The sequence below is a fragment of the Salvia splendens genome, chromosome 13 (genome assembly GCF_004379255.2).
Source record: "Salvia splendens isolate huo1 chromosome 13, SspV2, whole genome shotgun sequence".
NCBI lineage: Eukaryota > Viridiplantae > Streptophyta > Magnoliopsida > Lamiales > Lamiaceae > Salvia > Salvia splendens.
Genome location: NC_056044.1, coordinates 11,998,422 through 12,023,495, shown reverse-complemented (window position 1 = coordinate 12,023,495; position 25,074 = coordinate 11,998,422). Strand labels below are relative to the sequence as shown.

Sequence of the window (25,074 nt, the reverse complement as noted above, 5' to 3'; positions counted from 1 at the left end):
TCAGATTGCGGGTGATAAGAAGTGCTAAAGTTCAATTTCGTGCCTAGCTCCCTGATAGAGGGAAAAGATGAGACTATGACTCTGTGTGTGTGTGTCAACTGGCCAGGAGGGTACCTAGACCTAGCTGTGTCGTTGGGTCTGTGTCTATCTTCCCTATCAACAAAAAATACCTCAACCCACTTCTACTGGCTAGTATAGTGTAGTAAGGGTCGAATCCCACAGAGATGGACGTAGGCGAGATACACTTGCGATGACATTCTGGGAGCGGTTGGTTAGCTACCACGCTTTTTTGGGGTTGAGTTTTACCTAGTCGGAAAATGAAATGGAACCTATACCCCTCCTGACCAGTAGGTCAGGGTGGGCTCTAAATGCTGCATGCTAAAAGAAATTAAAATGCGTGTGTAAACTAAGGTGCGAGTGTGCATGTGAGAAGCTACTAGACGAAACTTACTAAAAATGGCTAGACAAAAGGTAAATGGAATCAAAGGACATGCTGGCAGACTGTCTGCTGGGTGTGCAGAAAAGCAGAAAAAGTGCAAGTACAAAAGCATAAAGCAACAAAAGCAACACAAGTGGTCTCATTCTTTGATTGTGACATTTTCTTCTTCACCAAGCTAAACTAACAAGATCTGACAAACTCCATTGATGAATGCTCAAGCTTGAAAATTCGTGAATGCAATATTTAACTTGAAATCAAGAATGAAAGCTAAGAAAACTGAGATCTATGCAAACTGGTCAGCGGGACAGGGTGACAGAAACAAGCAGAAAAGAATTCCATGCATTTTTGAGGAACTTAACCTGATTAAAACTTGTAAGCACTTGAGGAAAAACTAGATCTAACTTAGCAAAGCAGATTCAAGCACTTCATTGCATTCAAGATTATCACCCAAAAGATGTTCCAACTAAGTAGCTACTGGAATCCAAGTTAAAGGCAAGCAAAAACAAGTACTTAAACTAAGAAATCTTAAAAACAAAGCAAGTAAAAGATTGTTTGGCTCATCAGAAACTGAAACTGGAGGAATTTCTGGAACTACGGCGGCTGGAATGAATTAGGCATGATGCTCCTCGCCGGCAGGTGGCCGGAATCTTCAAGTCAGGCTGCTGGATTTAGATGGAACTAAGAGCTAGTGGAGCTATTCTCCCCAAAAGTGATGTAGTAGTGATGATAAGTCCTAAGTGAAGTGGTGTCAAAATTCCTTTTCTTTATGTTCAGCTCCTATTTATAGGGTGGCTTGCCCTAATTTCTAGGGCTTTCTCTTCATGTGGAATGACAATTTTGCACTTCTTTAGATAGATGATTATTCCAAGCAAGTCCTTCCTTCTCGTGTCCAGTTCTGTAGCATCCATTCTGGCCAGTTTGCGTATTTTCTGCTCATACTAACCAGCTTGCACACTTTTCGTAGCTTTTTCACTCGAATTCCTTCTGAACCTTTCCTCATGATTTAGTACTTCAACCTGCACACTTTAACAACTATTTTGCAGATATTATCCAATAAAGCATCTTATACTGACCAGTAACAGAGGCCGAGAATGAGACTCATCACTCCCGTTGCAAACTCATCCAAAATTTTGACGTGAACTTCGTATCGCGATCATATACATTGGTCTTTCGCACTCCATGCAAACGTACAATCTAACTCACGTAGAGCTTAGCTAACTTGTCCGATCGATGATCACCCAAATCGCAGTATTCCCCTTTTGTGACTTTGGTAATCCCATCACGAAGTCCATGGCCAAGTGATCCCACTTCCATTCAGGAATTTCGAGCGGTTGCAATTTACCATACGGTCGTTGGTGTAAGGCCTTCACTTGTTGACACGCTAGACATCGTTCCACAAACGATGCTACATCACCTTTCATTCCATTCCACCAAAAACGTTGTTTCAAGTCTCGATACATCTTTGTTAGGGCTGGCAATTTTTGACACGACACGATAACACGACACGATCCGACACGAAATTAATGGGTTTGGGTCAGAGCTTATTGTGTTCGTGTCGTTATTGGGTCGACCCGTTAAGGACACGAAAATTTCATGTCATGTCCGTGTCGTGTTCGTGTTATCCATTAAGAAATAATATTATAATATTATTAATTCTTATTATTTTCATTTTTGTTGATATTTGTTGGATTTTGTTGGATTTTTTTGGATTTTGTTACCAAGAAATTATTGATGTTTTTATGTTTAGATCGGATATTGTAATTAGCAATTGGATGTTTTTAATAGGTTTAACCGTTATCAAGTCGTGTTATTATCGAGTCGTTATCGTGTCATCTCATGTACTTGTTGTTATCGTGTCGTGTTGACCCGAAGTGGTTCGTGTTGTTAATGGGTTCATGTCGTGTTCGTATCGTGTTCGAGTCTGAGGGTAGCGGGTCGTGTTCGTGTTTGGGGTTTTCTTAACGGGTCGTGTTCGTGTTTGTTGTTATCGTGTCGACACGATAACAACCCGACACGCACGGTTTGCCACCCCTAATCTTCGTGCTTCCAGGTTTAGCAGTGTAAGGCGTGTCGTGTGCTTCACTCAAAATCTCATCTTTCAGCGCCTCATCGTTTGACGCACACAAACGTCCATCGAACGTCAAAGCATTGTCCGCCTCCTCACGAAAGTGGTCTTGTTTATCGGTTCTCACCTTCGCACGTGTCTCTTCCAACTTCTCATGACGTCGTTGAGCTTCTATGATCTTGGTTCTTAAGTCTGGCTCAATTACTAGCGTCGCTATTCTTCCTCCTACTATCTCGGGCGCTTTTACTATTTCTAAATGCATCCTATCGAACTTACGGATCAACGTTTCCTCTTGAGTTAGGAGAGAAGCCAGTTGCGGTTGGTTCTTCCTACTCAAAGCATAGGCTACCACGTTCGCCTTGCCCGTATGGAAGTGAATACCGCAATCATAATCCTTCACGATCTCCAGCCAACGTCGTTGTCGCATGTTCAGCTCCTTATGCTCGAAGAAGTACTTGAGACTCTTGTGATCCGTATAAATCTCACATCTCACTCCATAGAGATGATGTCTCCAAATCTTTAGTGCGTGCACTACTGCTGCTAGTTCCAAGTCATGAGTCGGAAAGTTTAGTTCACTTGGTCTCAATTGCCGAGAAGCATACGCTATCACCTTCCCATCTTGCATCAACATGCATCCAAGTCCTACTTTCGACGCGTCAGTGTAGACGACGAAGTCCTAGTCGGTTTCCGGCACCGCTAGGACAAGTGCTGTAGTCAATTTCTCTTTCAAATGTTGGAAACTCGCCTCGCATTCCGGCGTCCAAACTACTATGATTCCCTTATTCAACAGTTGCGTCATCGGTCTCGCAATTTTAGAGAATCCCTCGATGAAACGTCGGTAGTATCCCGCCAATCTCAAGAAGCTGCGAATTTCACTCGGCGTTTTCGGTAATTTCCAATTTTACACAGCCTCGACCTTTGCTGGGTGCACTTGAATTCCATCATCCATCACTATATGACCAAGAAAGTTCACTCTAGTCAACCAAAACTCACACTTACTAAACTTGGCATAAAGCTTCTCCTTCCGCAATGTTTCCAACACGGTACGCAGGTGCCATCCATGTTCCTCCTCGTTCTTCGAGTATACCAACACATCATCGATGAAGACTAGCACAAATTTGTCGATTTACTCATGGAAAACTCGGTTCATCAAGTCCATGAAAACTGTCGGGGCGTTAATCAGTCCAAAAGGCATCACGACAAACTCATAATGGCCATAACGAGTGCGAAAAGCAGTCTTAGGCACATCCTCTCATCGGACCTTTAGTTGATGATATCCCGACCTCAAGTCCATCTTTGAAAATACTCCAGCTCCTCGAAGTTGGTCAAATAAGTCATCAATTCTTGGCAGAGGGTACTTATTCTCTAGCTTTTGAGGATTTGACAAGCTTTGCCCACACAAAGGTCAATTCCGAGTTAAAGGAAACAAATCAGAATATCCGTGGTAGAGATCGATTGAAGAAGGAGTTCAAATTCAATTACTTGAATTCATACGGTAAATCTTATGATTTTAATTGCATATATTCAAATTGATTTATGATTATATGCTTGTTTGAACATGATTCCAAGTTTACAATCTGAAAAAGCATGTTTTGATATAAATCAATAATCAAACTAAATAGATTCTTATTTATTCTGCTGCGATAACCAACAGAGTAAGGGTCCCACTTTTATTTATTAGTTTCATAATTAATGTGAGTGGAATGAGTTAGTGGAATGTTGAGACATACTTATCATTTATAGTAAAAGTAAAATTGGACTCTTATTGTGAGACAGATTAAAAAGGCAAAAGTGGACCCTTATTGTGGAATAGTGGTAGTAGCATGTAATTAGAGATATTGGTAATTCGAGAAAATCTCACCTTATGTAACATAAAGTTATGTTAAAAGCATTATGGTAGATTCATTTCTATCTACTGAAAATCCTACGAGATTAAACAATTGATGATAATTTTTGTTGAGTTTTGTATACTGCAAAATATCTATCCAAGTACTTGTATCTCGTAAAAACTATTTATCAAATTTTACAAATTAATAAGGTATATTTTTTACTTATACATTTATAAGATGTTTTTTTACTTGCATTTAAATGTAGAAGAATCAAATAAGTCTAATTATTATGCTTAGGAGACAAGCCGTATACATGTTCATCACAGTATGTGACATAGTTTGTTATTTGTAGAAGAGAAATTGCATTTCACAACCCTAATAGGTTTTGACTACCTATCGTGAATGATTGCGGTGCCAGTTTATATATTTCCACCTAAAAAAAATAACGATGGTGTGGTATATCACTCGAGAGAAAATAAAACTCGTGATTTGAAATGATCTAAGATGTGTTAAAAACATTTTTATGTTGGAATAATTGAGTGAACAATTACATAAAGCTCTCTATGATGATTAACCAAGAACGACGGAGAAGGAGCATAAACTGTAGAGCGGAAGCGTACCTTGATCCATAACGAATTAAATGGTGGAATTGCTTTGCAGCGGCTATGGATCTTCCAAACGATCAGAGACGTCCTTCACAATAGTCTGTTGAGAGAATACAGAGATATTGAACGTTCTTCTGACGTCTGGGGACCATAACCCTAGCTTATATTTATAATAAATATAAACCTCTTTATTTTCTATTCGGTCCCTTATCAAATAGAAAATCACATATGGTATCTACACTTATTTCCATAACAAATAAATACACTTTAGCCCAAACTTTAATCTTTAATAGATCACTTTAATTGGGCAACTAAAAGATAGCCATACACATTAAATTAGTCATGTGAAAGCCCAAAAATTCTAACAATCTCCCACTTGGGCAACACATGACACCAAATAAATGTGTACAAACCGAATGAGCGCTCAAATATGCTATCACATAGTGTATTCCCGAACAATCTTATTATCAACCATACTGGCATAGGACTAAAGAGGCAGTCACCATATTTTTTCATGATTAAACCCATCAGTAATCACATATGCAAATATAATCAACAACAGATCAATTATGGAGTGTAGCATGAAAATTTCATGCAAGGTGATCATACATGCCTATTTCCAACTGGTCCTCCCAAATTCTTAATGAGATCAAACCAAAACCAAATAACACAAATAATGGACAAAACATAATATTTTATTTCTGCAGAGAATAACATGAGTTTTATAACTCCATGTTCAAAACACAATATAGAGCAATAACCAAAATTACTCCCACTGAACGGAAGTATCCTTAAACAACATAACACCCATTTGGGCTACATGCCCATGAAAGAACTTGAGTGTTAGTCCTTTAGTGAACGAATTTGCTATCAAATGCGTTCCCTTATGCTCTATAGGTATTTGTCCATTCTGAACTTTAATTTACAACCAAGAAACTATGACATAGCAGAGCTCTTGTTATTTGGAATACAATACTGCAGGGTTATTGTCACAACATAACTTTAGTGGTCTTTCAATACATTTAACAATATGCAGCTTAGTGACAAAATTTCTGAGTCATATTCAATAACTAGATGCCCAAAACAAGTTACGAATTCTGTTGTCATGGCAGAAGTAGCTACTAGTGTTTGCTCAGCACTTCTCCACGAAATGGCTCCACGGCCAACAGACACACGTAACCTAAAATGGATCATTTACTGTATTGACATCTAACAAAATCAGAATCAAAATGCCTTAAGATCTCTCCAAATGATCTGATTTTCTGTATGCGAGCATGTAATGCTTAGTTCTCTATAAATATCTCATAACCCGTTTTGCTGCTTCCTAATGATCCATGTCGGGTTATTGAGATATCTGCCCAACATATAAACAATTAAAACCAAATTGGGTCTAAAACACACTTGAGCACACATTAGGATCCCAATCGCCGAAGCATATGGAACCTTCTGCATTTTCTAAATCTCATGATTTATCTTAGGGCATTGAATGAGACTAGGTTTGTCTCCCTTAGTCATAGGGACATTTCTTTACTTGCAATTATGCATCTCAAATACTTTAGGCACTTTTCCAATATATACCTTTCGTGATAGCCGAAGAATATCTCGAGAGCTATCTCGATTTATTTCGATTCTAAATACAAAAGAGGTTCTCCCAAGATCTTTCACCTCAAATTTGTTCGAGAGTGATTCTTGGTGTTGTGCAATATTCCCCAAGAAGATGCATTTGCTCCCACTGAACTTGTGATACACACAACCATCAATAGCATTCTTTCTGAATCCAAATGAAAGAACTACTTTATAGAATTTGTGGTACCATTTACGAGAATCTTAATTGAGGTTGTTGAGAATGACTTTAAATGACATCATCCACATGAGATTGAATGTTTACAATATTATCATCTTGAGGTTCTTAATCTGCTTCTTCTTCAATGATAGTAATTGATACCTGATCATTGTCAGAAGCAATACTAGGTGTCTATACAGACTCCTCCTTAAAAGTAATGTTCCTTAATACATTCTTCCCCCCAAACTCAACATCCTCAAATAATACTATATATCTCGTCCAAAATTAGTTCCTTTTGTGGGATCATAAAATTTAAAAAATCCCTAAATTCTTCTGGATGACCAAATGAGAATATATATGCTATAGTCTTTAATGCCTCTCCCCAAAGCGAATGTGACAAAGAAGAATGATAAATCATACTCCTTCACATATCTTTAAAAGTTCTATTTCGTCTTTCAGATACACCACTCATTTTGTGTGATCCCGACATGGTGTACTAAGGGACGATCACTCTTCCGAATAGAGGACAAAAGGTCTTTGACATTGTTCACATGAGCAGTCATTTCTATAGTATTATTCGCCACCACGGGCCAGATTTGACTCTCTTAATGCCTCTGTCGAGTTGGAGCTCAACATCAGCCCTGAATATTTTGAACTTGTCTAGAACTCAAACTTTTCATTGGTTAAATATAGGTACCCATTATGAGAACAGTCGTCTATAATTGATATAAAATATTGTTGACCATTCCATGAAACCAAAGGGAATGAACCACAAATGTCTGTATATATCAATTCTTGGACGTCTGTACCTCTGTCGGCACCTAATTTCTTATGTTTGGTCTGCTTTTGATTCAACATGTAAAGCTTCTGAATATGAAGTAACATAATTGAGCATACAAAGATTGTTATATGCACTTCAGGAAACAGTGCCCACAATATTAAAATTATTTGAAGGAAGAACTTTACTATTTCTGAATGAACAAGAGAAACCAAATTTGTCCAAAGCAGAAATAGAAACCAAATTCTGTCTAAAGACAGTACAATAGAGTATCCTTCAAAAAACCAGAAAAAAAATTCCAGTCTTTAATAACAATCTACAATGCCCAATAGTCTATACGTCCACCGATTTGTCATATCACACATAGATGTATCTTTCACCATCAATTGACTTTCGGTAGCTCAGACAGCCTTACATTGATAACCTTATGTGAGCAGTAGCACCAGAATCTACCCACTAAATATCATTAGGGATTAAATCCAAATTAACTTCAAAACAGACCAAAACAAGAATTGTAACTTCCTTTGCATGCCATGCGTGATACTTACAATTCTTCTTTATATATCATTGTTTACCACAAACGAAACAACTATCATTATCCTTATTTTGTTTCTTTTGTGATGAACCCTTATCCATAGCAGCATTCTCAATAAACTTTTCTTAATGCCCTTTACTTTATTTCTTGAGATACTAACCAGATGTGCAATACCAAATGCACAAGCAAGTCTTTAAAATTCAAGCTTAAGTGAAGCAACGTGAGACATTTGCATAATGTGTTCCCTTATGTTGCCCTTGCCTTTATACTTTATTGAGATCATACACGCTTGTCTCAGCCTTAATGTTTTTTTCGCAAAATGTTCCTTAATTTTGACAAAGTATTCATTGGCCTGACCTCAGTAATATTCTAAAATGTAGTGCCTCGAAAGGCTTCTAGGATGCTGTACTTAATGATCATTAGACTTACGCGATTTATGCATTTTCACTTCTCATAGTTTCTCCTTTGATCAAGAGTACTATTATCCATATGAGAAATAAATTGCTCGGTCCTTAGCACGTAATCCAGATCCATGCAACCCAGAGTAATTAGAATATAATCTTTGCAATCCTTAAAATTTGACCCATTCAACACTAACATATTGTTCATGTTGGAAGAAACTGCAAAAGCAGATATCATAATTGAACAGAGAACAAAACCAAAATAGTTGTCATGCTCACATTCTAAAATCCAAATAAGAAGGTAACATCTCGAGGTACCGGCACAACATTTAAATCAAGTCTTTGGACAGTAATATAAACTTGTAAGTGGCAACCTCTTTGTAGTGATCAAAACTGACAATAAAATCATGTCAAGCAATGTCCACCTTTGGGCATCACACTACTCACACGATAAACTGGATAATTGTCACGTACTTAGCACCACAGGTATGTGTGTATCTCGTGCCAAATAATAATCTTCCTTTGGGCCGACTAATATCCGCATTAAAATACACACACACTTCACCGTCCTAATATTCGCAATAAAGAAGTCTAGACAAGAGAGGTTAATTTGGCAACGTCATGTTTTGACTAATCTATTTTGAATATTAGTAAAACATTACGAGGTTTCGAGCACAACATCCACATCAAGTCTTTTGACAGTAATATGAACTTGTAAATGGCGACCTCCTTACAGTGGTTAAATACTGACAATAAGATCTTGTTAAGTAGCGTCCACCCTTTGGCATCACACCACTCACAAGAAACTGAATAATTGTCACGTATTTATTACCACAAGTATATGTATATTTCGTGCCAAATATTAATCTTCCTTTTGGCCGACTAATATCCGCATTAAAATACACACTCATTAGTAGAAAATAAGGAACATGAGATGTACCCAAAAAATTTGAATTTATTATTTTAAAACTGAATACAAACGCTTGCAAGCAAGTCGTTGATAACTTTCTGGAATACAGTGGCTAGCCAACGAGTCACTGGGTTCGCATACCTTGCAAACTCAGCAAGTCGTTAAATCCTTACGGCCAGCCCAATAGCTCCCCAGCAAATCGAAAATTGCTGACTCCTAATGAGATTCCATATAATTTTGCCAAATCCAATTTTCACTAAAATTGACAAAATCCAAATTTTAATGTTCCCCAAGATCATAACCAACGAACATAACAACCAAAAATAACATCAAAATCAACCAAATAAATCCATTAATCATAACACCAGACTCTCAATCACAAGATTTCACGCATACATGACACATACGAATTGAATAATCAATTCCAAAACCAAAGAAATCCATACTCAATTCTATTTCGCATTAGTTGAAATCCAATTTGTAAACCAAAACAAAAGCGATTCATAAACTGCAGTATTTAAGTTAAAAGCAGGCTCTGCTCTAACAATTTGGTTTTTGATCGGTACATAACTGTTACAAAATTGATTCTCAATTGAAGTGGCAGATTTATATTTCACAATATTTCATCAACCCAAGAAAAGAGTGGTATGCGTGTAAAACATACTATATGAATTGAATTATCAATTCATTCATCCAAAAGTATAGAGACGTGCAGAAGCATGAATTCGCAAGACTTAACAAGAACTCAATTCACAATATTCATAAACCCAATAAACGCAAATCTAGGTATGCGTGAATATATAGTTCACAAATTCATATTCAATACATAAAACCTAACTTGCGGCGGCTAGAATACATACACTTTAATTTGAAAAATTAAACCTAATATCAAGAAATTTGATTCCTTGAATTCCAAAGTTCAGACAAGAATATAAGCCTTAATTCTCCTTTTCCCAATTCTTAGAGAATGAGTGGCTCTGATACCACTTGTTGGAATAATTGAGTGAACAATTACATAAAGCTCTCTATAATGATTAACCAAGAACGACGGAGAAGGAGCATAAACTGTAGAGCGGAAGCGTACCTTGATCCATAACGAATTAAACGGTGGAATTGCTTTGCAGCGGCTATGGATCTTCCAAACGAAGGTACCATAACGAATTAAACGGTGGAATTGCTTTGCAGCGGCTATGGATCTTCCAAACGATCAGAGACGTCCTTCACAATAATCTGCCGAGAGAATACAGAGACGTCCTTCACAATAATCTGACGTCTGGGGACCATAACCCTAGCTTATATTTATAATAAATATAAACCCTTTATTTTCTATTCGGTCCCTCATCAAATAGAAAATCACATATGATATCTACACTTATTTCCATAACAAATAAATACACTTTAGCCCAAACTTTAATATTTAATAGATCACTTTAATTGGACAACTAAAAAATAGTCATACACATTAAATTAGTCGTGTGGAAGCCCAAAAATTCTAACATTTTAACATTCCTTTAAATAGGCAATGGAGAACCTAATTTCATAATGAAAAATAAAGATAAAAGTAAACTCTAATTGGTAGAAGGAAAACAAATCAACGCCAATTAATATGGGTCGAAAACTTTTCATCTACTTATTTTATTAATTTGGAAAGTAAATAACTATGAAAATAATTTAACAAACTCTAGATGAATGCCATCTAATAAGATTTTTTTTTGTGAAGCCCTAATATCTTCAGGCTCAATTTTCATAAAACTACTGATATTCTTCAAATTCTGGCTCGTTGGCATGTAATTCAATTAATACAACTTTGGGTTGGTCAAACCATCATCTGCAATGGTCCTCAGTCTTGAATAGTTCTTGATCCCAACTTCATGAATAAATAATGTTAATTCATTTTTGAACGTCTTAGCTCCATATCTTGTAAACAATCTAACATGCACTTGATTGTGTCATGAAATGACGATTCACGAGATACATCAAAGCACTTGGGCAACTAAGTGCGTAAGGCCATCCATAACGCGTCTCGTTGCCATATCTATCTCGTCTCGGCGAGACGAGACGGCGTCGAGAGGTGTTGCACCCCACGTTTCGTCCCGGTCTCGGCGAGCGTCTCGTCCCAGCGAGACAGTTGGCACGCGCTGGCGCTAGGCGTGACGCCCACTCGCCGGCCCGCGAGTGGGCGTCGTCACGCTGAAGCAATAAATCGATTTTTTAAAAAAAAATCGATTTTAATAAAAAAATAATAAAATTAAAAATTAAAAAACGGTCATATGACCGTTCAACGGTTGTTTTTTTTTCTTTTTTTCTTTTTTTATTCTATAAATACTCATCTTTCAGGCTCATTATACATACAAACACACATCTACTCTTCTCAAATCATCTCCATTTCTTCTCCAATTCTCATCTCACCTCTCCAATTTTCATCACAAAATGTCCGGCGACTGAAACTCAGGCGGCTCCGACGGCTTTGACATAAACGCGTTTTGCGACTGGGGGCATGTCCAATGTCTTGGGTGGTTCCGGTTCCGGTTCGTCGACGTCAAGTACCCAAGGCTCGTCGACGCCGGCGGAGTACCAACCACCCCATTTTGATGTGGATGCATACGCTCGTCCCTCCGCCCCGAGGTATTCGCAGGGATTATCCCAAATTAGGGAGGATTACCTGGATGAACCCAATCCGGAAGGAGGACGAGGCGGTGGAAGCTACAGGGCTCGCGCATTCGACGCCGTGGAGGAAGAGGAGGAGGCGGCCGAGGAGGGGGAGGATGTATCATCCATACAGCCGCAAGGACACGATGGCTCGGTACAACGCCTGGGTCAGCGTCTCGTACGATCCCATCGTCGGGAATCAACAAACCCGGAAGTGTTTTTGGGAAAAGGTCACCGACGCCTATAACGAGATTAAGCCAAAGGGGTCCTGCCGCCGCACATTGAAGATGCTCCGCAGTCATTTTAACCGAGTCGACAGAGAAGTAAAAATTTTTTGTGGGATCTACAAGAATGAAGCGGCGAATTACCAAAGCGGAGCCAGTGGAGCCGATATTCTGAGAGCGGCTTTGCGAGTCTTTTTTGACGACAACGGCAAAGAATTCAAACATGTTGATGTTTGGGAGGTGGTCAAAGACGAGGAAAAGTGGGATGGCGGTGTCCAGTCCAGCACAGGCTCAACCTCGAAACGCACGAAGCACACGGCGGGTGGCCAATACTCGTCTAGTGAGGGCGGTTCAGGCAGCGCCGCACAAGAGTTTGCCTCACAGGAGGTTGAGAGCACGACCACCGATGCAGGGGTCCTCCCATGGGCGCCGTCGGCCGCAAGGAACCAAGGCGGCGAAGGCGGCTAGAGGGAGGAGTGGCCGAGGCGAATCAAGCCAGGCGGGCTCGGGCTCGGTCTCGGGCTCCATATACTTGACCGCCACGATGGCGGACACTTCCCGCATGACGCCTCCACAATATTCAGCCCATCTTGCCGGAATTGAGTATATGGCAAGACAAATTGGTATTCCGCCTCTAGGTAGCTTGAGTGCACCGCCACCGCCTTCGGGGGATGATTCGCCGGCGGAGTAGTTTTTTTAATTTCTATAAAATTGTATTTTAAATTATGTAATTTTTATTTTTTTTTAGGATTTTAATTATGTGTTTTTTTATTTTTTTGAATTTTAAGTTGTATTTTTATTATATTTAATGAAGTGTGTTTTTTATTAATTGAATTTGTTGGAAATAAAAATAAAAAATGAAATTGAATGAGTAGTTAATGGATGAGATGGTTAAGAGACGGATAAGATATGGAGGGTTGCAGGTGTTGTCTCTTAGTTAAGAGATGGAGTGAAAAGTATAGTCGGACCCATGAATAGTTAAGAGATGAGACGGTTAAGAGACGGATAAGAGACGGCGTTGCGGATGGCCTAAGATTTAAGTGGTTATCTCTGACACGGGATGAAAATACCTTAGAGTGCTTAGGGAAACTATAGAGCATGTGCTCGCGTCCTTAAGGCATTAAGCAAGTGCTTAGACAAGCTCCCACGTAATCTAATGGAGGATCCAGAAATTCATAACCGTTGGGTCGATTTGAACAAAGTCAACAAACATAATATTTAAATAATTATTTTTTCAACAAAAATACATAAAATATAAATATCAATATCTTATACGTGCGAGATAGTTGGCTTCTATGAGTGTACATATTTTGAAAACGACTCAAAATTATTTCGTAATACATATTTTCTACAATTACGATCTCAAATGTTTACATCAAAACTATTAATAGACTTTCATAATCCATGATAAACCTTTATTTCTCTTTCATCAATACCAATGTCGTTGGATTGTTATCAACTACCACATGATTTTTCAATTATTGTGGTTCTTATTCAACATTAAAAGAACTAGTAGAGAGCCGAGGATTTTTGGAGTTTTTTTTCATTAATCTAAAAGTGAAATAACATAATCAATACATTAAAATTCTTAAAATAAATCACTTAAATTATAATTAAAAAATCAAATTCAATTATCATATCTATTTAAATTAGGACAAATAGTAATTACGAAATTACTAAATTTAAAAATTGATTCTCACTATAAAGTGAGAGAAAATATTAATAATAATAATTATTATTATTATTGTTATACATATAACAATTCTTTGATTTCTTATGACATATTTAGTGGCGTCCGTTAGACTTAAAATTTGATTTTGCGTAATTGCATTAAACATAGTTTTGAATTGAAATAATGGAACAAATGCTGACATACATTTACTAAAAATAGGTTATATCCATGGACTGCGAAGTAAAAAGTATTCCCCCATCTCACATCTACTAAAAATAGGCTATATCCAATGAACTGCGAAGTAAAAAGTATTCCCCGTCTCATCTCATAATAGATGTCACATTCCATTTTTTAGAAAAATTCTTTCTCATATTAATATAAATATACTATTTTCTCTTTCAACTTAACACACAAAATAAAATCTTCTAAAATCTCATGTCAATCCCCAAGTGTGCTATCGTATTATAAGTCAAATTAAATTAAAGGAAATCGAGTATTAATACGCTGGAGCGGAAGTTTTTACAGCTTAGAAATCAGCGGCGATAATCAGAAGAACCAGCAGAGGAGAGTAGGCGACAGCGCAGGGGTTTGGATACCGTGGGGTCGGTGGCTGCTGGAGGGTATTAGAGCATCCAATATAGTATAGGCGCGTCGGCCGCCTCGGAAGCGGCGAAGGCGGGGCGGTCTATAGTGGGAGGGATGTCCACCCCGAAGCGGACAAAAAAAATGGGGCGGAAGGCCCTTCGGCGAGAATTGTGTGAGGACGCGCCTATCGCGGGCCGGCGGGGCGGCAGGCGCGCCGGCCTATAGCGGGGCGGTTTGGGGTGGACGATTTTTTATTTTTTGTGTTTTTTAAATTCAATTAAATTTACCTATAAATACACCCCAATTCACTCATTATTTTCACACCATTCCAATTCTTCACTCATGCTTTCTCTCACTAAAATTTGTGGATTCCATTGGTATTTAAAATGGACGATTTGTGGAACGACGCGTGGAATTCTCTGATTTAAGAGGTGCAGAACTAGGCCGGCAAGGAGGATGCGACGCACGCGGCGGAGATCGCAGAGGCCGCGATCCCTCGTCGTCGGACCATCCAACAAGACCATAGCGGAGCGCGCCAGCGTCTAATGGCGGACTACTTTGTGGATAACTCCCGTTATCCACCCGAGATTTTCCGTCGGTGATTCAGAATGTCGCAACGGCTCTTCAACCATATAACGACGAATTTGGCGGAGCGGTATCGGTGCTTCACCCTCCAGAGTGATTGCACTGGCCGGATCGGGCTGCCTACTTTGCAGAAATGCACCGCTGCAATTAGGCAGCTTGCCTATGCCGGACCGGCTGATTTGTTCGACGAATACCTACAGATGGGTGAGACGACTAGCCTAACGGTGCTCAGGCAGTTTTGTAAGGGGATCCGGGAAATATTTGGTCCGGAGTTCCTACGAAAGCCCACTTCTGATGAGTGCCAGAGACTGCTAGATATGCACGGTTCGGTTCACGGTTTCCCAGGGATGTTAGGAAGCATCAATTGCATGCATTGGGAGTGCAAAAACTGCCCGGTGGCATGGAAAGGCCAGTTCACAACTGGTTTCATAAGCAAAGGTCCATCGATGATTCTGGAAGCCGTTGTCCAGAGCATTTGTCCTAGCGGCAAGGAGCTTAGACATTATTGCATGAGGTGCCGAGTTCGAGCCCTCTTGACATCAGTCGTAATTTCCTCCTATCTATTGTATAGGAGTTAATTTAAAAAAAAGATATTCTTATTAAAAAAAAGATTCTGGAAGCCGTTGCTGACTACCGTTTGCAGATCTGGCATGCGTATTTCGGTGTTGCAGGCTCGAACAACGACATCAATGTTCTTTAGTCATCGCCTCTCTTCAATGATGAGTGCCGGAGAGAGTCCAGAAATCAGCTTCGTAGCCAACGGAACGCAGTATCATAGGGGATACTATTTGGCAGATGGGATATATCCTCGGTGGCTCGTATTCGTCAAGACAATTCGCCAACCGGTTGGACCGAAGAAACAATATTTTGCGCGAAAACAAGAGGCTGCTAGGAAGGATGTTGAGCGAGCTTTTGGTGTGCTCCAAGCGCGATGGGCCATTATACGGTGCCCGACACGAGTTTGGCACGAAGATGATGTCACGAATATTATGTTAACATGTATCATATTGCACAATATGATAATAGAAGATGAAGGATTTCCTGCAGAGCGCTGGGCACCGGAAGATGGCGCAAGTACAAGTCACGGTGTTGCCTCCGTGCCGATACAGATGAGTGTACCACGTAGTAATGAATATTTGCTCCAACGTTTCACTGATATGCGCAGGAGCACATCACATACCACACTCTAGGCCGATTTGATTTAAGAAGTTTGGGCACGTAGGGGAGGTGGCGCAGTGTGAAGAACATTGTGATTTTCTATAAATTAAATTTTCGTTGTATAATTTTACTATTACTTTAAAAATGACGAAAATTTAGTGTTTAATTTTAATTTATTTAATAATAGCCATTTTTTTCTAATTATGTATAGTCCGATAATTTTAATTATAATTGAATTATAATTGAAATAAAAAATTTGGGGGCTATTGAAAGTGTCCACCTTATAGCTGCGGATAACTTTTTTTGTGGGCGCAGACAAATAAACTGGTGCTGTGGACAAAAAAAAGGGGGCGAGGTTATTGGGTCTGTCCGCCTATAGTCGATACTCTTATACGGTGGGTCAGTGGGCCGGCGGTGGGGTCGGCCGACCCCACCTACATATGTCGCTGACGTAATCTGTATTTTTGTTCGGCCTATGGGGAGCCGACATATGACGGCCTCTTTTGTTAGAGCATCTCCAGTGGGCGGATGTCCCACTCGGACATCCACTAGGACATCCCGAAAACACCTCCCCCTACGTCACTAGGACTTCCCATCCCACTGCCACGTCACTAGGACATCCCCTTCACAATCCGCCCTTCCCATCGCCCTTCCCACTAGGACTTCCCGCAATAAAAAAAATCACAAATTCACAAATAAAACAATTTACGTTTACGAAAATAAAATTTCAACACGAATACGAACGGGAAAAATTAACAACTTCATTTAAAAAAAAACATACATGATTTAAAAAAAATTCAACGAGCAGTATATATAGAGTTTAAAAAAAATTAAAAAAAATTTAAAAATCGGACGTCCGACTCACGCCACAATGGCGGACGTCCGCCCGCCCGTCGCGCCGACGTCCGAGGACACCCGACGTCCTCACGGGACGTCCGTATCCGACCTCCCCTGCCATAATGGCGGACGTCCCGGTCGCCCGTCGCGCACGTCCGACCGGACGTCCGCCATTGGAGATGCTCTTATGTCGTTCGAATTTGAAATTCAATAAACAAATTATATCGTATTCTTAATTTTCTTTGAAGTATGCATATGATTAAATATGAACTTTTGAATAATGTATTGTTCTGTATTTTCTTTGACAATTGATTTTTTTAGGCCTTACATTATGTCTAAACTTTTATTTTTAGGATTTAAGTTATGTAGTATCTTTTATTTTTAGGATTTAAATTTGTATTTGAATCAAATGATGGTTTGTTTCGTATTTGTAGTTTTTATTATGTAGTTTTTTCAATTTTTTAATTTTAGGTGTGATTATGAAATAATGAATTTAAGGATTTTTCCGAGGCACTCGGCTATTGAATTTTTAGTTCTTTGAAAAATTATCCACTACTTATTTAGTATACTATTAATATAAAAATAATATTACTACAATAAAATTAAAAGAAATACTATCTCTGTCTCATAATATATGTCACACTTTTCTTTTTAGTTTGTCCCAAAAGATGTCACATTTCCTTTTTAAGAAAAAAATTCTCCCTCATATTGATATAATATACTATTTTCTCTCTCCACCTAACACACAAAACAATATCTTCTAAAATCTTGTGTCATTCTCAACTATTCATCGTACTTTATTTATTAAAATTACATGCAAATGAACGTGGACTTTGCTAATGTCGCCTTTCAAAATAACAAGTCATAACCCATATCCTATTATCAGCCTCTTTCCCTTCTGTTCATTTTCTGTCACACATTCTGCTGATTGTTAGTTTTAACGACCATGAAAGGGGCAGTTGGAAATTATTATCACCATAAAAAAGATTATTCAAAACGACACACAAAAGCAGACAATTTTAAGACATCCCAAAAGGAAAAAGATTATTCAAAAATGGGAAAAATGTAATTCTTGGGGTCAGTTCTGATCCACTGAATTTGTCTCTTGAAAATTTTCCTACACGCTGGGGCACTTTTCCGTGGAGAAATGCATCAATCTGTGTGTATATATGGGGGACTGTGATGCGTGAAAATTACTTATTTTACGGCTTCCCATTTTTTATTTCTTGCTTGTTTTATGAGTTTGATGGTTACTGGATTTTATTCTCTTTGTGAAATATCTGAAATCATGGTTTTGATTTTGGTTTTAGTAGTTTTAGCTTTAGGTAAAGAAGTCCTCAATTTTGGCTTTGGAGGTTTGTAGTTTGTTAGATTTGTGGCTTTAGATGGCATTTAAGGGGAAAAGGGGCATAGATGAGAAGGAATGTGGGCATAGAAGCACTGATCTAAGTGTGGAGGAGCAGAGCATGTGGGCTAGTTTGCCTCCGGAGTTGCTTCTTGATATCGTTGTTAGAGTAGAGGCTAATCAGCGTGTGTGGCCGGCTCGAAGGTCTGTGGTGTGTTGTGCTGCTGTTTGCAAGTCTTGGAGGGGGATAGTTAGAGAGGTCGTTCGGACTCCCGAGCAATGTGGTTTACTCACTTTCCCTATGTCTGTTAAGCAGGTAACCTAGTTTTTCTCCCCCTATCTTTGCTTCATCATTGTTGATTGATTGAAAATGTGTATCAGCCCGGGCCAAGGGAGTCTCCGATTCAGTGCTTTATCCGAAGGGAAAGGGCAACCTCGACTTATAGGCTATACCTCGGCTTAACCCCTGGCAAGTGACCATCATCTCTCTCTGGGAATACAATCTATGGATTGATGATTTACATGTATATGCTAGTCTTGTCTTGCTTCGTTTTTATAATTAATGGCAGATAACTCCCTTACCTGCGTGTTCTTATCATAGTTTCAGTCTTGGCGTTGGTTCGTCCTAAAGTGTGTGTTCTCTATTTCTGAAACCTATGCAGCTATTTCGGGGGAAGCCAGTAAGTTTCTGTTAGCAGCGAAACGAATCAAAAGGGCCACGAAAACAGATTTTGTCATGTCTTTTTCTCACACCAGTGATTGTTATGCAGGCAAACTAAGGTGTCTTTCTTTCATTTCTATTCTCATTATAATCCTCTTGTTTAAACTATAACTTTATGTGATCAGATCCAACTTTTTTGGCTCCAAATTCTACGTTCACGATTCTCGGCCTCACTGCAACACTCCTATCCAATCGCACCGTTGGTTGGGGAAAAGAATTTCCCCCAAGAAGGTGGCACCAAGAATACCTAATTGCAGCTTTAATGTTGCAACCATTGCTTACCAACTTAATGTTCTCCGAACAAGAGGGCCAAGAAGGATGAACTGCACGATTCCAATATCGTCAACTGAGGAAGGTGGAAGTGCGACATTTGGTTGTGGTCACGATGAAGCTTTTAGCCCCTTGACAGCTTCCAAAATGAGAAAACAGGATTCTGCTTCCGACGTCCCTATCAGAGGAAAGTCGAAACAACCGTACACCAGCATTGGTGAACCACTCATTTTGAAGAACAAAACTCCGAGATGGCATGAGCAGCTGCAGTGTTGGTGTCTCAACTTCAGAGGACGTGTTACAGTGGCATCGGTCAAGAATTTTCAGCTTGTAGCTGCGGGGGACTCATCAGAGAATGTTCCAGCTTCAGAACAAGAGAATGCCATCTTACAATTCGGGAAGATAGGAAAGGACATATTTACCATGGACTTTCGATATCCCCTCTCTGCGTTCCAAGCTTTCGCTATCTGTCTAAGCAGCTTTGATACGAAACCAGTATGCGAGTAGGCTTGTTATTTTTAAGCAGTGGATGCCACCCGAACAAATAGATATGTCTGTATATACTTTTAGGTTCTGTTTTCCGTGGAAGAAGGTATGCCTTGCGTTCATCCTTCATAAGATATGTTTTACTTATAAGACGTCAAGGATATGGTTTCGCTTTCGATGCTTTTGTATTCTGGATAAAAAATTGAACTTAAACCATTTGGATGTGTGTTGCTTATGTAGAGCAAGAAATTATAATTGTAAGCTATTCCAAAATGCTTTGCTAATAGTGACTACGGAAAATGTTGGTTTATTTATTTACAAGTGAAATATTTACAGACAAGTGTCAGTTCAAGTGCAGCATCAGCTTTATTATGTATGTATGTATGTATGTATGTATGTGTGGACTTGTGATTTTCATCTTAGAGAACATCTATGCTGTTCTCTCTATTTCCTTTCTGACATGAAACACGACAACCATGACGTCGAGGCTTTTCTTGCTCAGAATCACTCGTTTCCATGAGAAGACCTCGCAGGCATCTTCTTCGAATTGTTGGCTGATAGGTGAGTTTCTCTGCACGACTGGTGCTAACTTCAGCCTTTCGTGCCTCAGGCAGACTTGTTTCGTCTTTTGACTTGATTGGCTGATGGCTGACAACCATGTGAACTCCTGGACTTCCTTCAACGATGGAAGTGTTGAACACGATGGAGTTGTTGATCCCTTGTGCATTGTTGTTTACATATGCCTCCGACGGTTGATCTTCCATGCATCTCTCGTTTTCTGACTTTTTCCCTTGGGAGCTTTCCTCTCCATCGGTGGTAGCTTCAGGACTTTGATCAGGGTTGCTCTTGTAGCTCCGGTGAATGTGAACCGGCCTCTCTCTTTTTGAATGATCGGACTCCATGTGCATTGATGCTCCTCTGTTCTCTCCTACCAGGGTTATTATGCTTACAGGCCTGTCAGAAATGGCTTTTTTGTGGTCTCCACCGGCTATTTCCTTGGCAAATTTCGACATGTCGGCCATGATCTTTTTGCTTTTCTTCACTGGTTGAGAAGATGTAGTGTCACCGGGTGTTACTAACATGTCGGGGCCATCTTGCTTCTTTCTGAAGGTATGGCCTTCTTCGCTCGGGTTTTCAGCCTTTTCCACAATTTGTGCTGCAGAGGTAGACTTTAAAGCAGCAGAATTGACGATTTCCTTCTCGTCTGCTTCCACTACTTCCTTCACATCTTCAGGCTTTGCATCCAATTTTACATCGGGGGCATCTCCGCCATCATCCAAGATTTTGCTATTTTCAGGTGGCCCTGCATCGTCAAGTTGTGATGATTCAGAAGGCTTGTCTTCCTCATCATCGTGCTTGAAGCTTTTCCCATCCCGAGCTTGGCCATTGGCTACTACAGGTTTAACCTCTTCCTTCGCCTCTGCTTCTTGTTGAGATGCTAAAATGGGGGCTTTTGATGGGGAAGTGGGCTTGGGAGAACGAGGAGTGTCACCGACTGGACTAGCAGGTTTTGACGCTCGTTTGGGCGTGGAGGGGGTCACACGAGACGGGGATTGTGCTTGGGGTGAAGAGGGAGGGGATCTAGATTGAGACGACAATCGAGAGGGTGAAGCAGGCTTTGATGAAGGTGGGAAACGCGATGGTGGTGAGGTTTTAGGCTCGTCTTTGGGTTGCAATTCACTTGTGGGCGATTTGCTTGGCTCGGGGGAGCTGCTGCCTTTGGTGGTCGACTGCCTGACCGGAGTCTTGGCTTCAGCTCGACGCGGGAGTTTAGTGGTGGTTGCTGATGGTGGTGCAGCACCGGTTTGGATGGAGGGCGTACGGCGTGAGGCTGACGGAGGCCAAAATCGAGGGAATAACGACTTTCGATCTGCCATGAAGAGAGGGAGCAGGAGTTTGTTTTTTGTATTGAGATAGATTTTGATGATCAGCTAATACTAACTGGATATTTTATATCTTTTTGAGGTGCAAAAGTTGGTGCAGATGATTTCTTGGCCTTGTAGGGAATCAACTTTACTTGTCCAAAATCATATGTCCAACTTTGGACTAAGTTTAGAATTTTTGTCCAATTTTTCACCCTTCCATGGTTTTTTCCTTTCTTACACCACAAACTTGGAATCTATTCCCTGTTGTACTACAAAAGACTATTCAAACTAAGCCAATTCATATTGAACAAAAACAATTAATTACTTGGACAGTTAAGAAAGTTAAAGTTGGCAACAACTTAATCTAGAAAAGAACACACACAATTAATCCAACAAGCAACTGATTATGGGGAGAAACATTCTAATCGCTACAGCTTGCTTTATAAGGATAATTAAGCCCTGTATTCTGTAGTTGAATTTCTGAGAAGGTACAATCTAATTTTGATCTTTCTCATGTCACACATTCCACATATAAGTCCTGGTCTCACTCTGTGTTAATCAAATATTACCTAAGAAACTTCATACCTAAATTTAGTAATCATACTAGGAAACACAATACTGCAAGAAGCATGGTCATATGTTGTTTTTTTGTGTTCCAAATCTAGGATCAACAATGCAAGGGCTTCTACAGACAGTTCGATTTTGCACAACAAAGCATCCGCAACGTTTGAGCAGTGCAAGGCCAGAGACAGGGTTGCACAACACAACGGTCGCAGAGGTGCTATCGACCAAAGGGCAAGACAAGGCCGGGTCCTGGCTCTGGTGTCGGACAGATGACACCGTCTATGATGCTGTCAAGCAAGTGAGTGAGTTCCCCCGCTCTTTCATGAAATATCATGTCATGTAATGACGTATACTGATGAAGTGAAACATTGCAGTCGGCTCAGAACAACGTAGGGTCTCTCGTGGTTCTTAAGCTGGGGGAGCAACATCATATAGCAGGAATTCTAACGGAACGAGGTAACATCGTATAATTGTGTTAAGACTCTACATAAATACAGTAAATTGTAAAATGTTGCATGTCAAAACAGGCTATTTGAGGAAGGTGATTGTGCAAGACAGGTCCTCTATATACACAAAAGTTGGGGAGATCATGACTAACAAGGTTAGTGCTTTAGGTCTTGAAGATTTGATTGCCACTTCATCTTTTGACTATGAGATTTGGTTTATATTATAGGACAAGCTAGTGATAGTTACATTAGATACAAGCATTCTTCATGCAATGCAGCTCATGACTGGTACTTCCTCCTTCCTATAAAATTGTATTCCTTTCTAGGCTGTCCTATTATATAGTTGAATCATTTTCTTATATAATGAAAAACACTTAATTTCTCTGACTTTATTCTCTCGTTACTTTATTTGACTTCAATTATTTATTTTATTTACATACTATTTTCTTCATTTATATGCTCCATCCGTCTCTCAAAAATAGGAACTTTTGAAACGAAATGGGTCCCGCCTCCTTAGAGAAATGGGTCCCGCCTCTTTAGTAAAGTAAGAGAAGATAGAAAGAAAAGTGTGTTAGTGGAAAATGGGTCCCGCCTCCTTAGAGAGAAAGAAATTTCTTAAAATAGAAAGTTTTTATTTTTAGGAGATTGACCAAAAAGGAAAGAGATTGTACTTTTAAGGGAAGGGGGAGTAGTACTTTATTTTAATTCCGCTTAACTAACTAAAAACTCTTCCTTAATATCTGTATCCCATAATCTCTGTATCCAAAATAAAAGTGGGTCTATTTCATGTGTGAATAAGAAGACTTGATATTGGTGAAGGATATTAAAAAAAAATGTATGTTGCAGAGAATCAGATTCGGCATGCCCCGGTTATAGATGGGAAGATAATAGGCATGATTTCCATTGTGGATGTTGTGAAAGCTGTAGTAGAGCAACAACATGAAGAATTGAAGCGACTAAACGAGTTTATTCGAGGAGATTACTATTAAGCTCGTTCCATAAATTCATGTTGTATATCGATAACACATACTCCCTCCGTTCCTTGTTAATTGAGGCGTTTCTTTTGGGCACGGAGTTTAAGAATAGTGTGTTAAGTGGTTGGTGAATAAAGTAAGAGAGAATAAAGTAAGAGAGATGTAGAGAGAATAAAGTAAGAGAGGGGGTTACTTTTTACCAAATATAGAAATGACTCAATTAACTTGGAACTTCCAAAAATGGTAAAATGACTCTATTAACATGGAACGGAGGGAGTACTACAGTTAATATATACTCCCTCCGTCATAATACATTTAGTGCCCGTTCGGTTAACCATATAAAATAATGGTGGATAACTATATAGGATACAACATAGATGTGCTTTTTTTGATAGAATGGACTTTATCTAGGATTGATATAGTTGGAGGGGGTAAGGTTAGAATGGGCTTTATCTAGGATTGATTTAGTTGGAGGGGGTAAGGTAAGATGAATAGTCTAATTAAAATAGTTAAATTGCATTAGTTATTCAGGCTTTGTGCGGGCATCTTACTGAAGGAAAGTATATTATATCTATCCTTCTCCAGGTTGCAACCGAACAGAGGCTTACTAGTCAACACGGAATTTCGAGAGTGTTGGTTAGTATGTTTAATTAGATTTAGAGAGATAAAAGAAAGGTGTAACTAGGGATGTCAATCGAGCCGGCCCGTCGGGTTTCGGGCCAACCCTACTCGGGTTGCGGGTCAATTGGGTGCAGGTTAATCGGGTTGTGATTTCTTTCGGGTCATAAAAGCTCAGCCCTAACCCTAAAAGCTCGGGTTTCGGGCTAGCCCAGCGGGTTAATCGGGTTGCTACCGATAATAATAACATGCGATCAATCCAATAAATAATAATTAAAATTACTAATATTCATACAATGTAAAACATTTAATTATGATATATTTGAGATATATGCTTAAACTCAATCATAAACATGATCAAATACTAATATTTGAGATATTTCGTAGAATTTTAATGCGTGTTTTAGAAATTTAAATATTTTTTTGTGAATTTGAAGTTTTTAATTTATTTATCAATTATTATATTAATAAAAATTTAATATATAATTTGTATATTTAATATAAAATTGAAAGTTATTTTTTAGGTAAAATTAATCAATGAAATGTCGAATTAGGAGTAAAAAAATAGAATAATAGAAATTTTTTCGGGTTTTCGGGCCAGCCCGTCGGGTTTTCGGGTCTGGCCCTAATGGGTTGCGGGTTAATCGGGTGCGGGCTAATCGGGTTTTGATTTTATCGGGCTAGAAATTTCCAACCCTAACCCTATAAATTTGGCGGGCTATTCGGGCCA

General features: G+C 39.3%; 2 protein-coding genes across 2 annotated transcripts; both read left to right on the top strand.

Annotated features, from left to right (window-relative positions):
• Window positions 1-12,867: 12,867 nt before the first annotated feature.
• Window positions 12,868-23,741, top strand: LOC121760030 (CBS domain-containing protein CBSX3, mitochondrial; the record flags this gene model as incomplete). Its single annotated transcript, XM_042155630.1, has 6 exons — window positions 12,868-12,878; window positions 22,484-22,604; window positions 22,681-22,762; window positions 22,834-22,907; window positions 22,980-23,040; window positions 23,599-23,741. Coding segments are annotated over 6 exons (492 nt in total), but the record flags the coding sequence as incomplete, so codon positions are not given.
• On the top strand, window positions 18,070-20,191 carry LOC121760029 (tubby-like F-box protein 5). Its single transcript, XM_042155628.1, has 4 exons — window positions 18,070-18,716; window positions 18,782-18,869; window positions 19,063-19,180; window positions 19,247-20,191. Exons 1-4 carry the CDS (start codon window positions 18,441-18,443, stop codon window positions 19,896-19,898), a joined length of 1,134 nt encoding a protein of 377 aa, XP_042011562.1. The 5' UTR covers window positions 18,070-18,440; the 3' UTR covers window positions 19,899-20,191.
• Window positions 23,742-25,074: the final 1,333 nt, after the last annotated feature.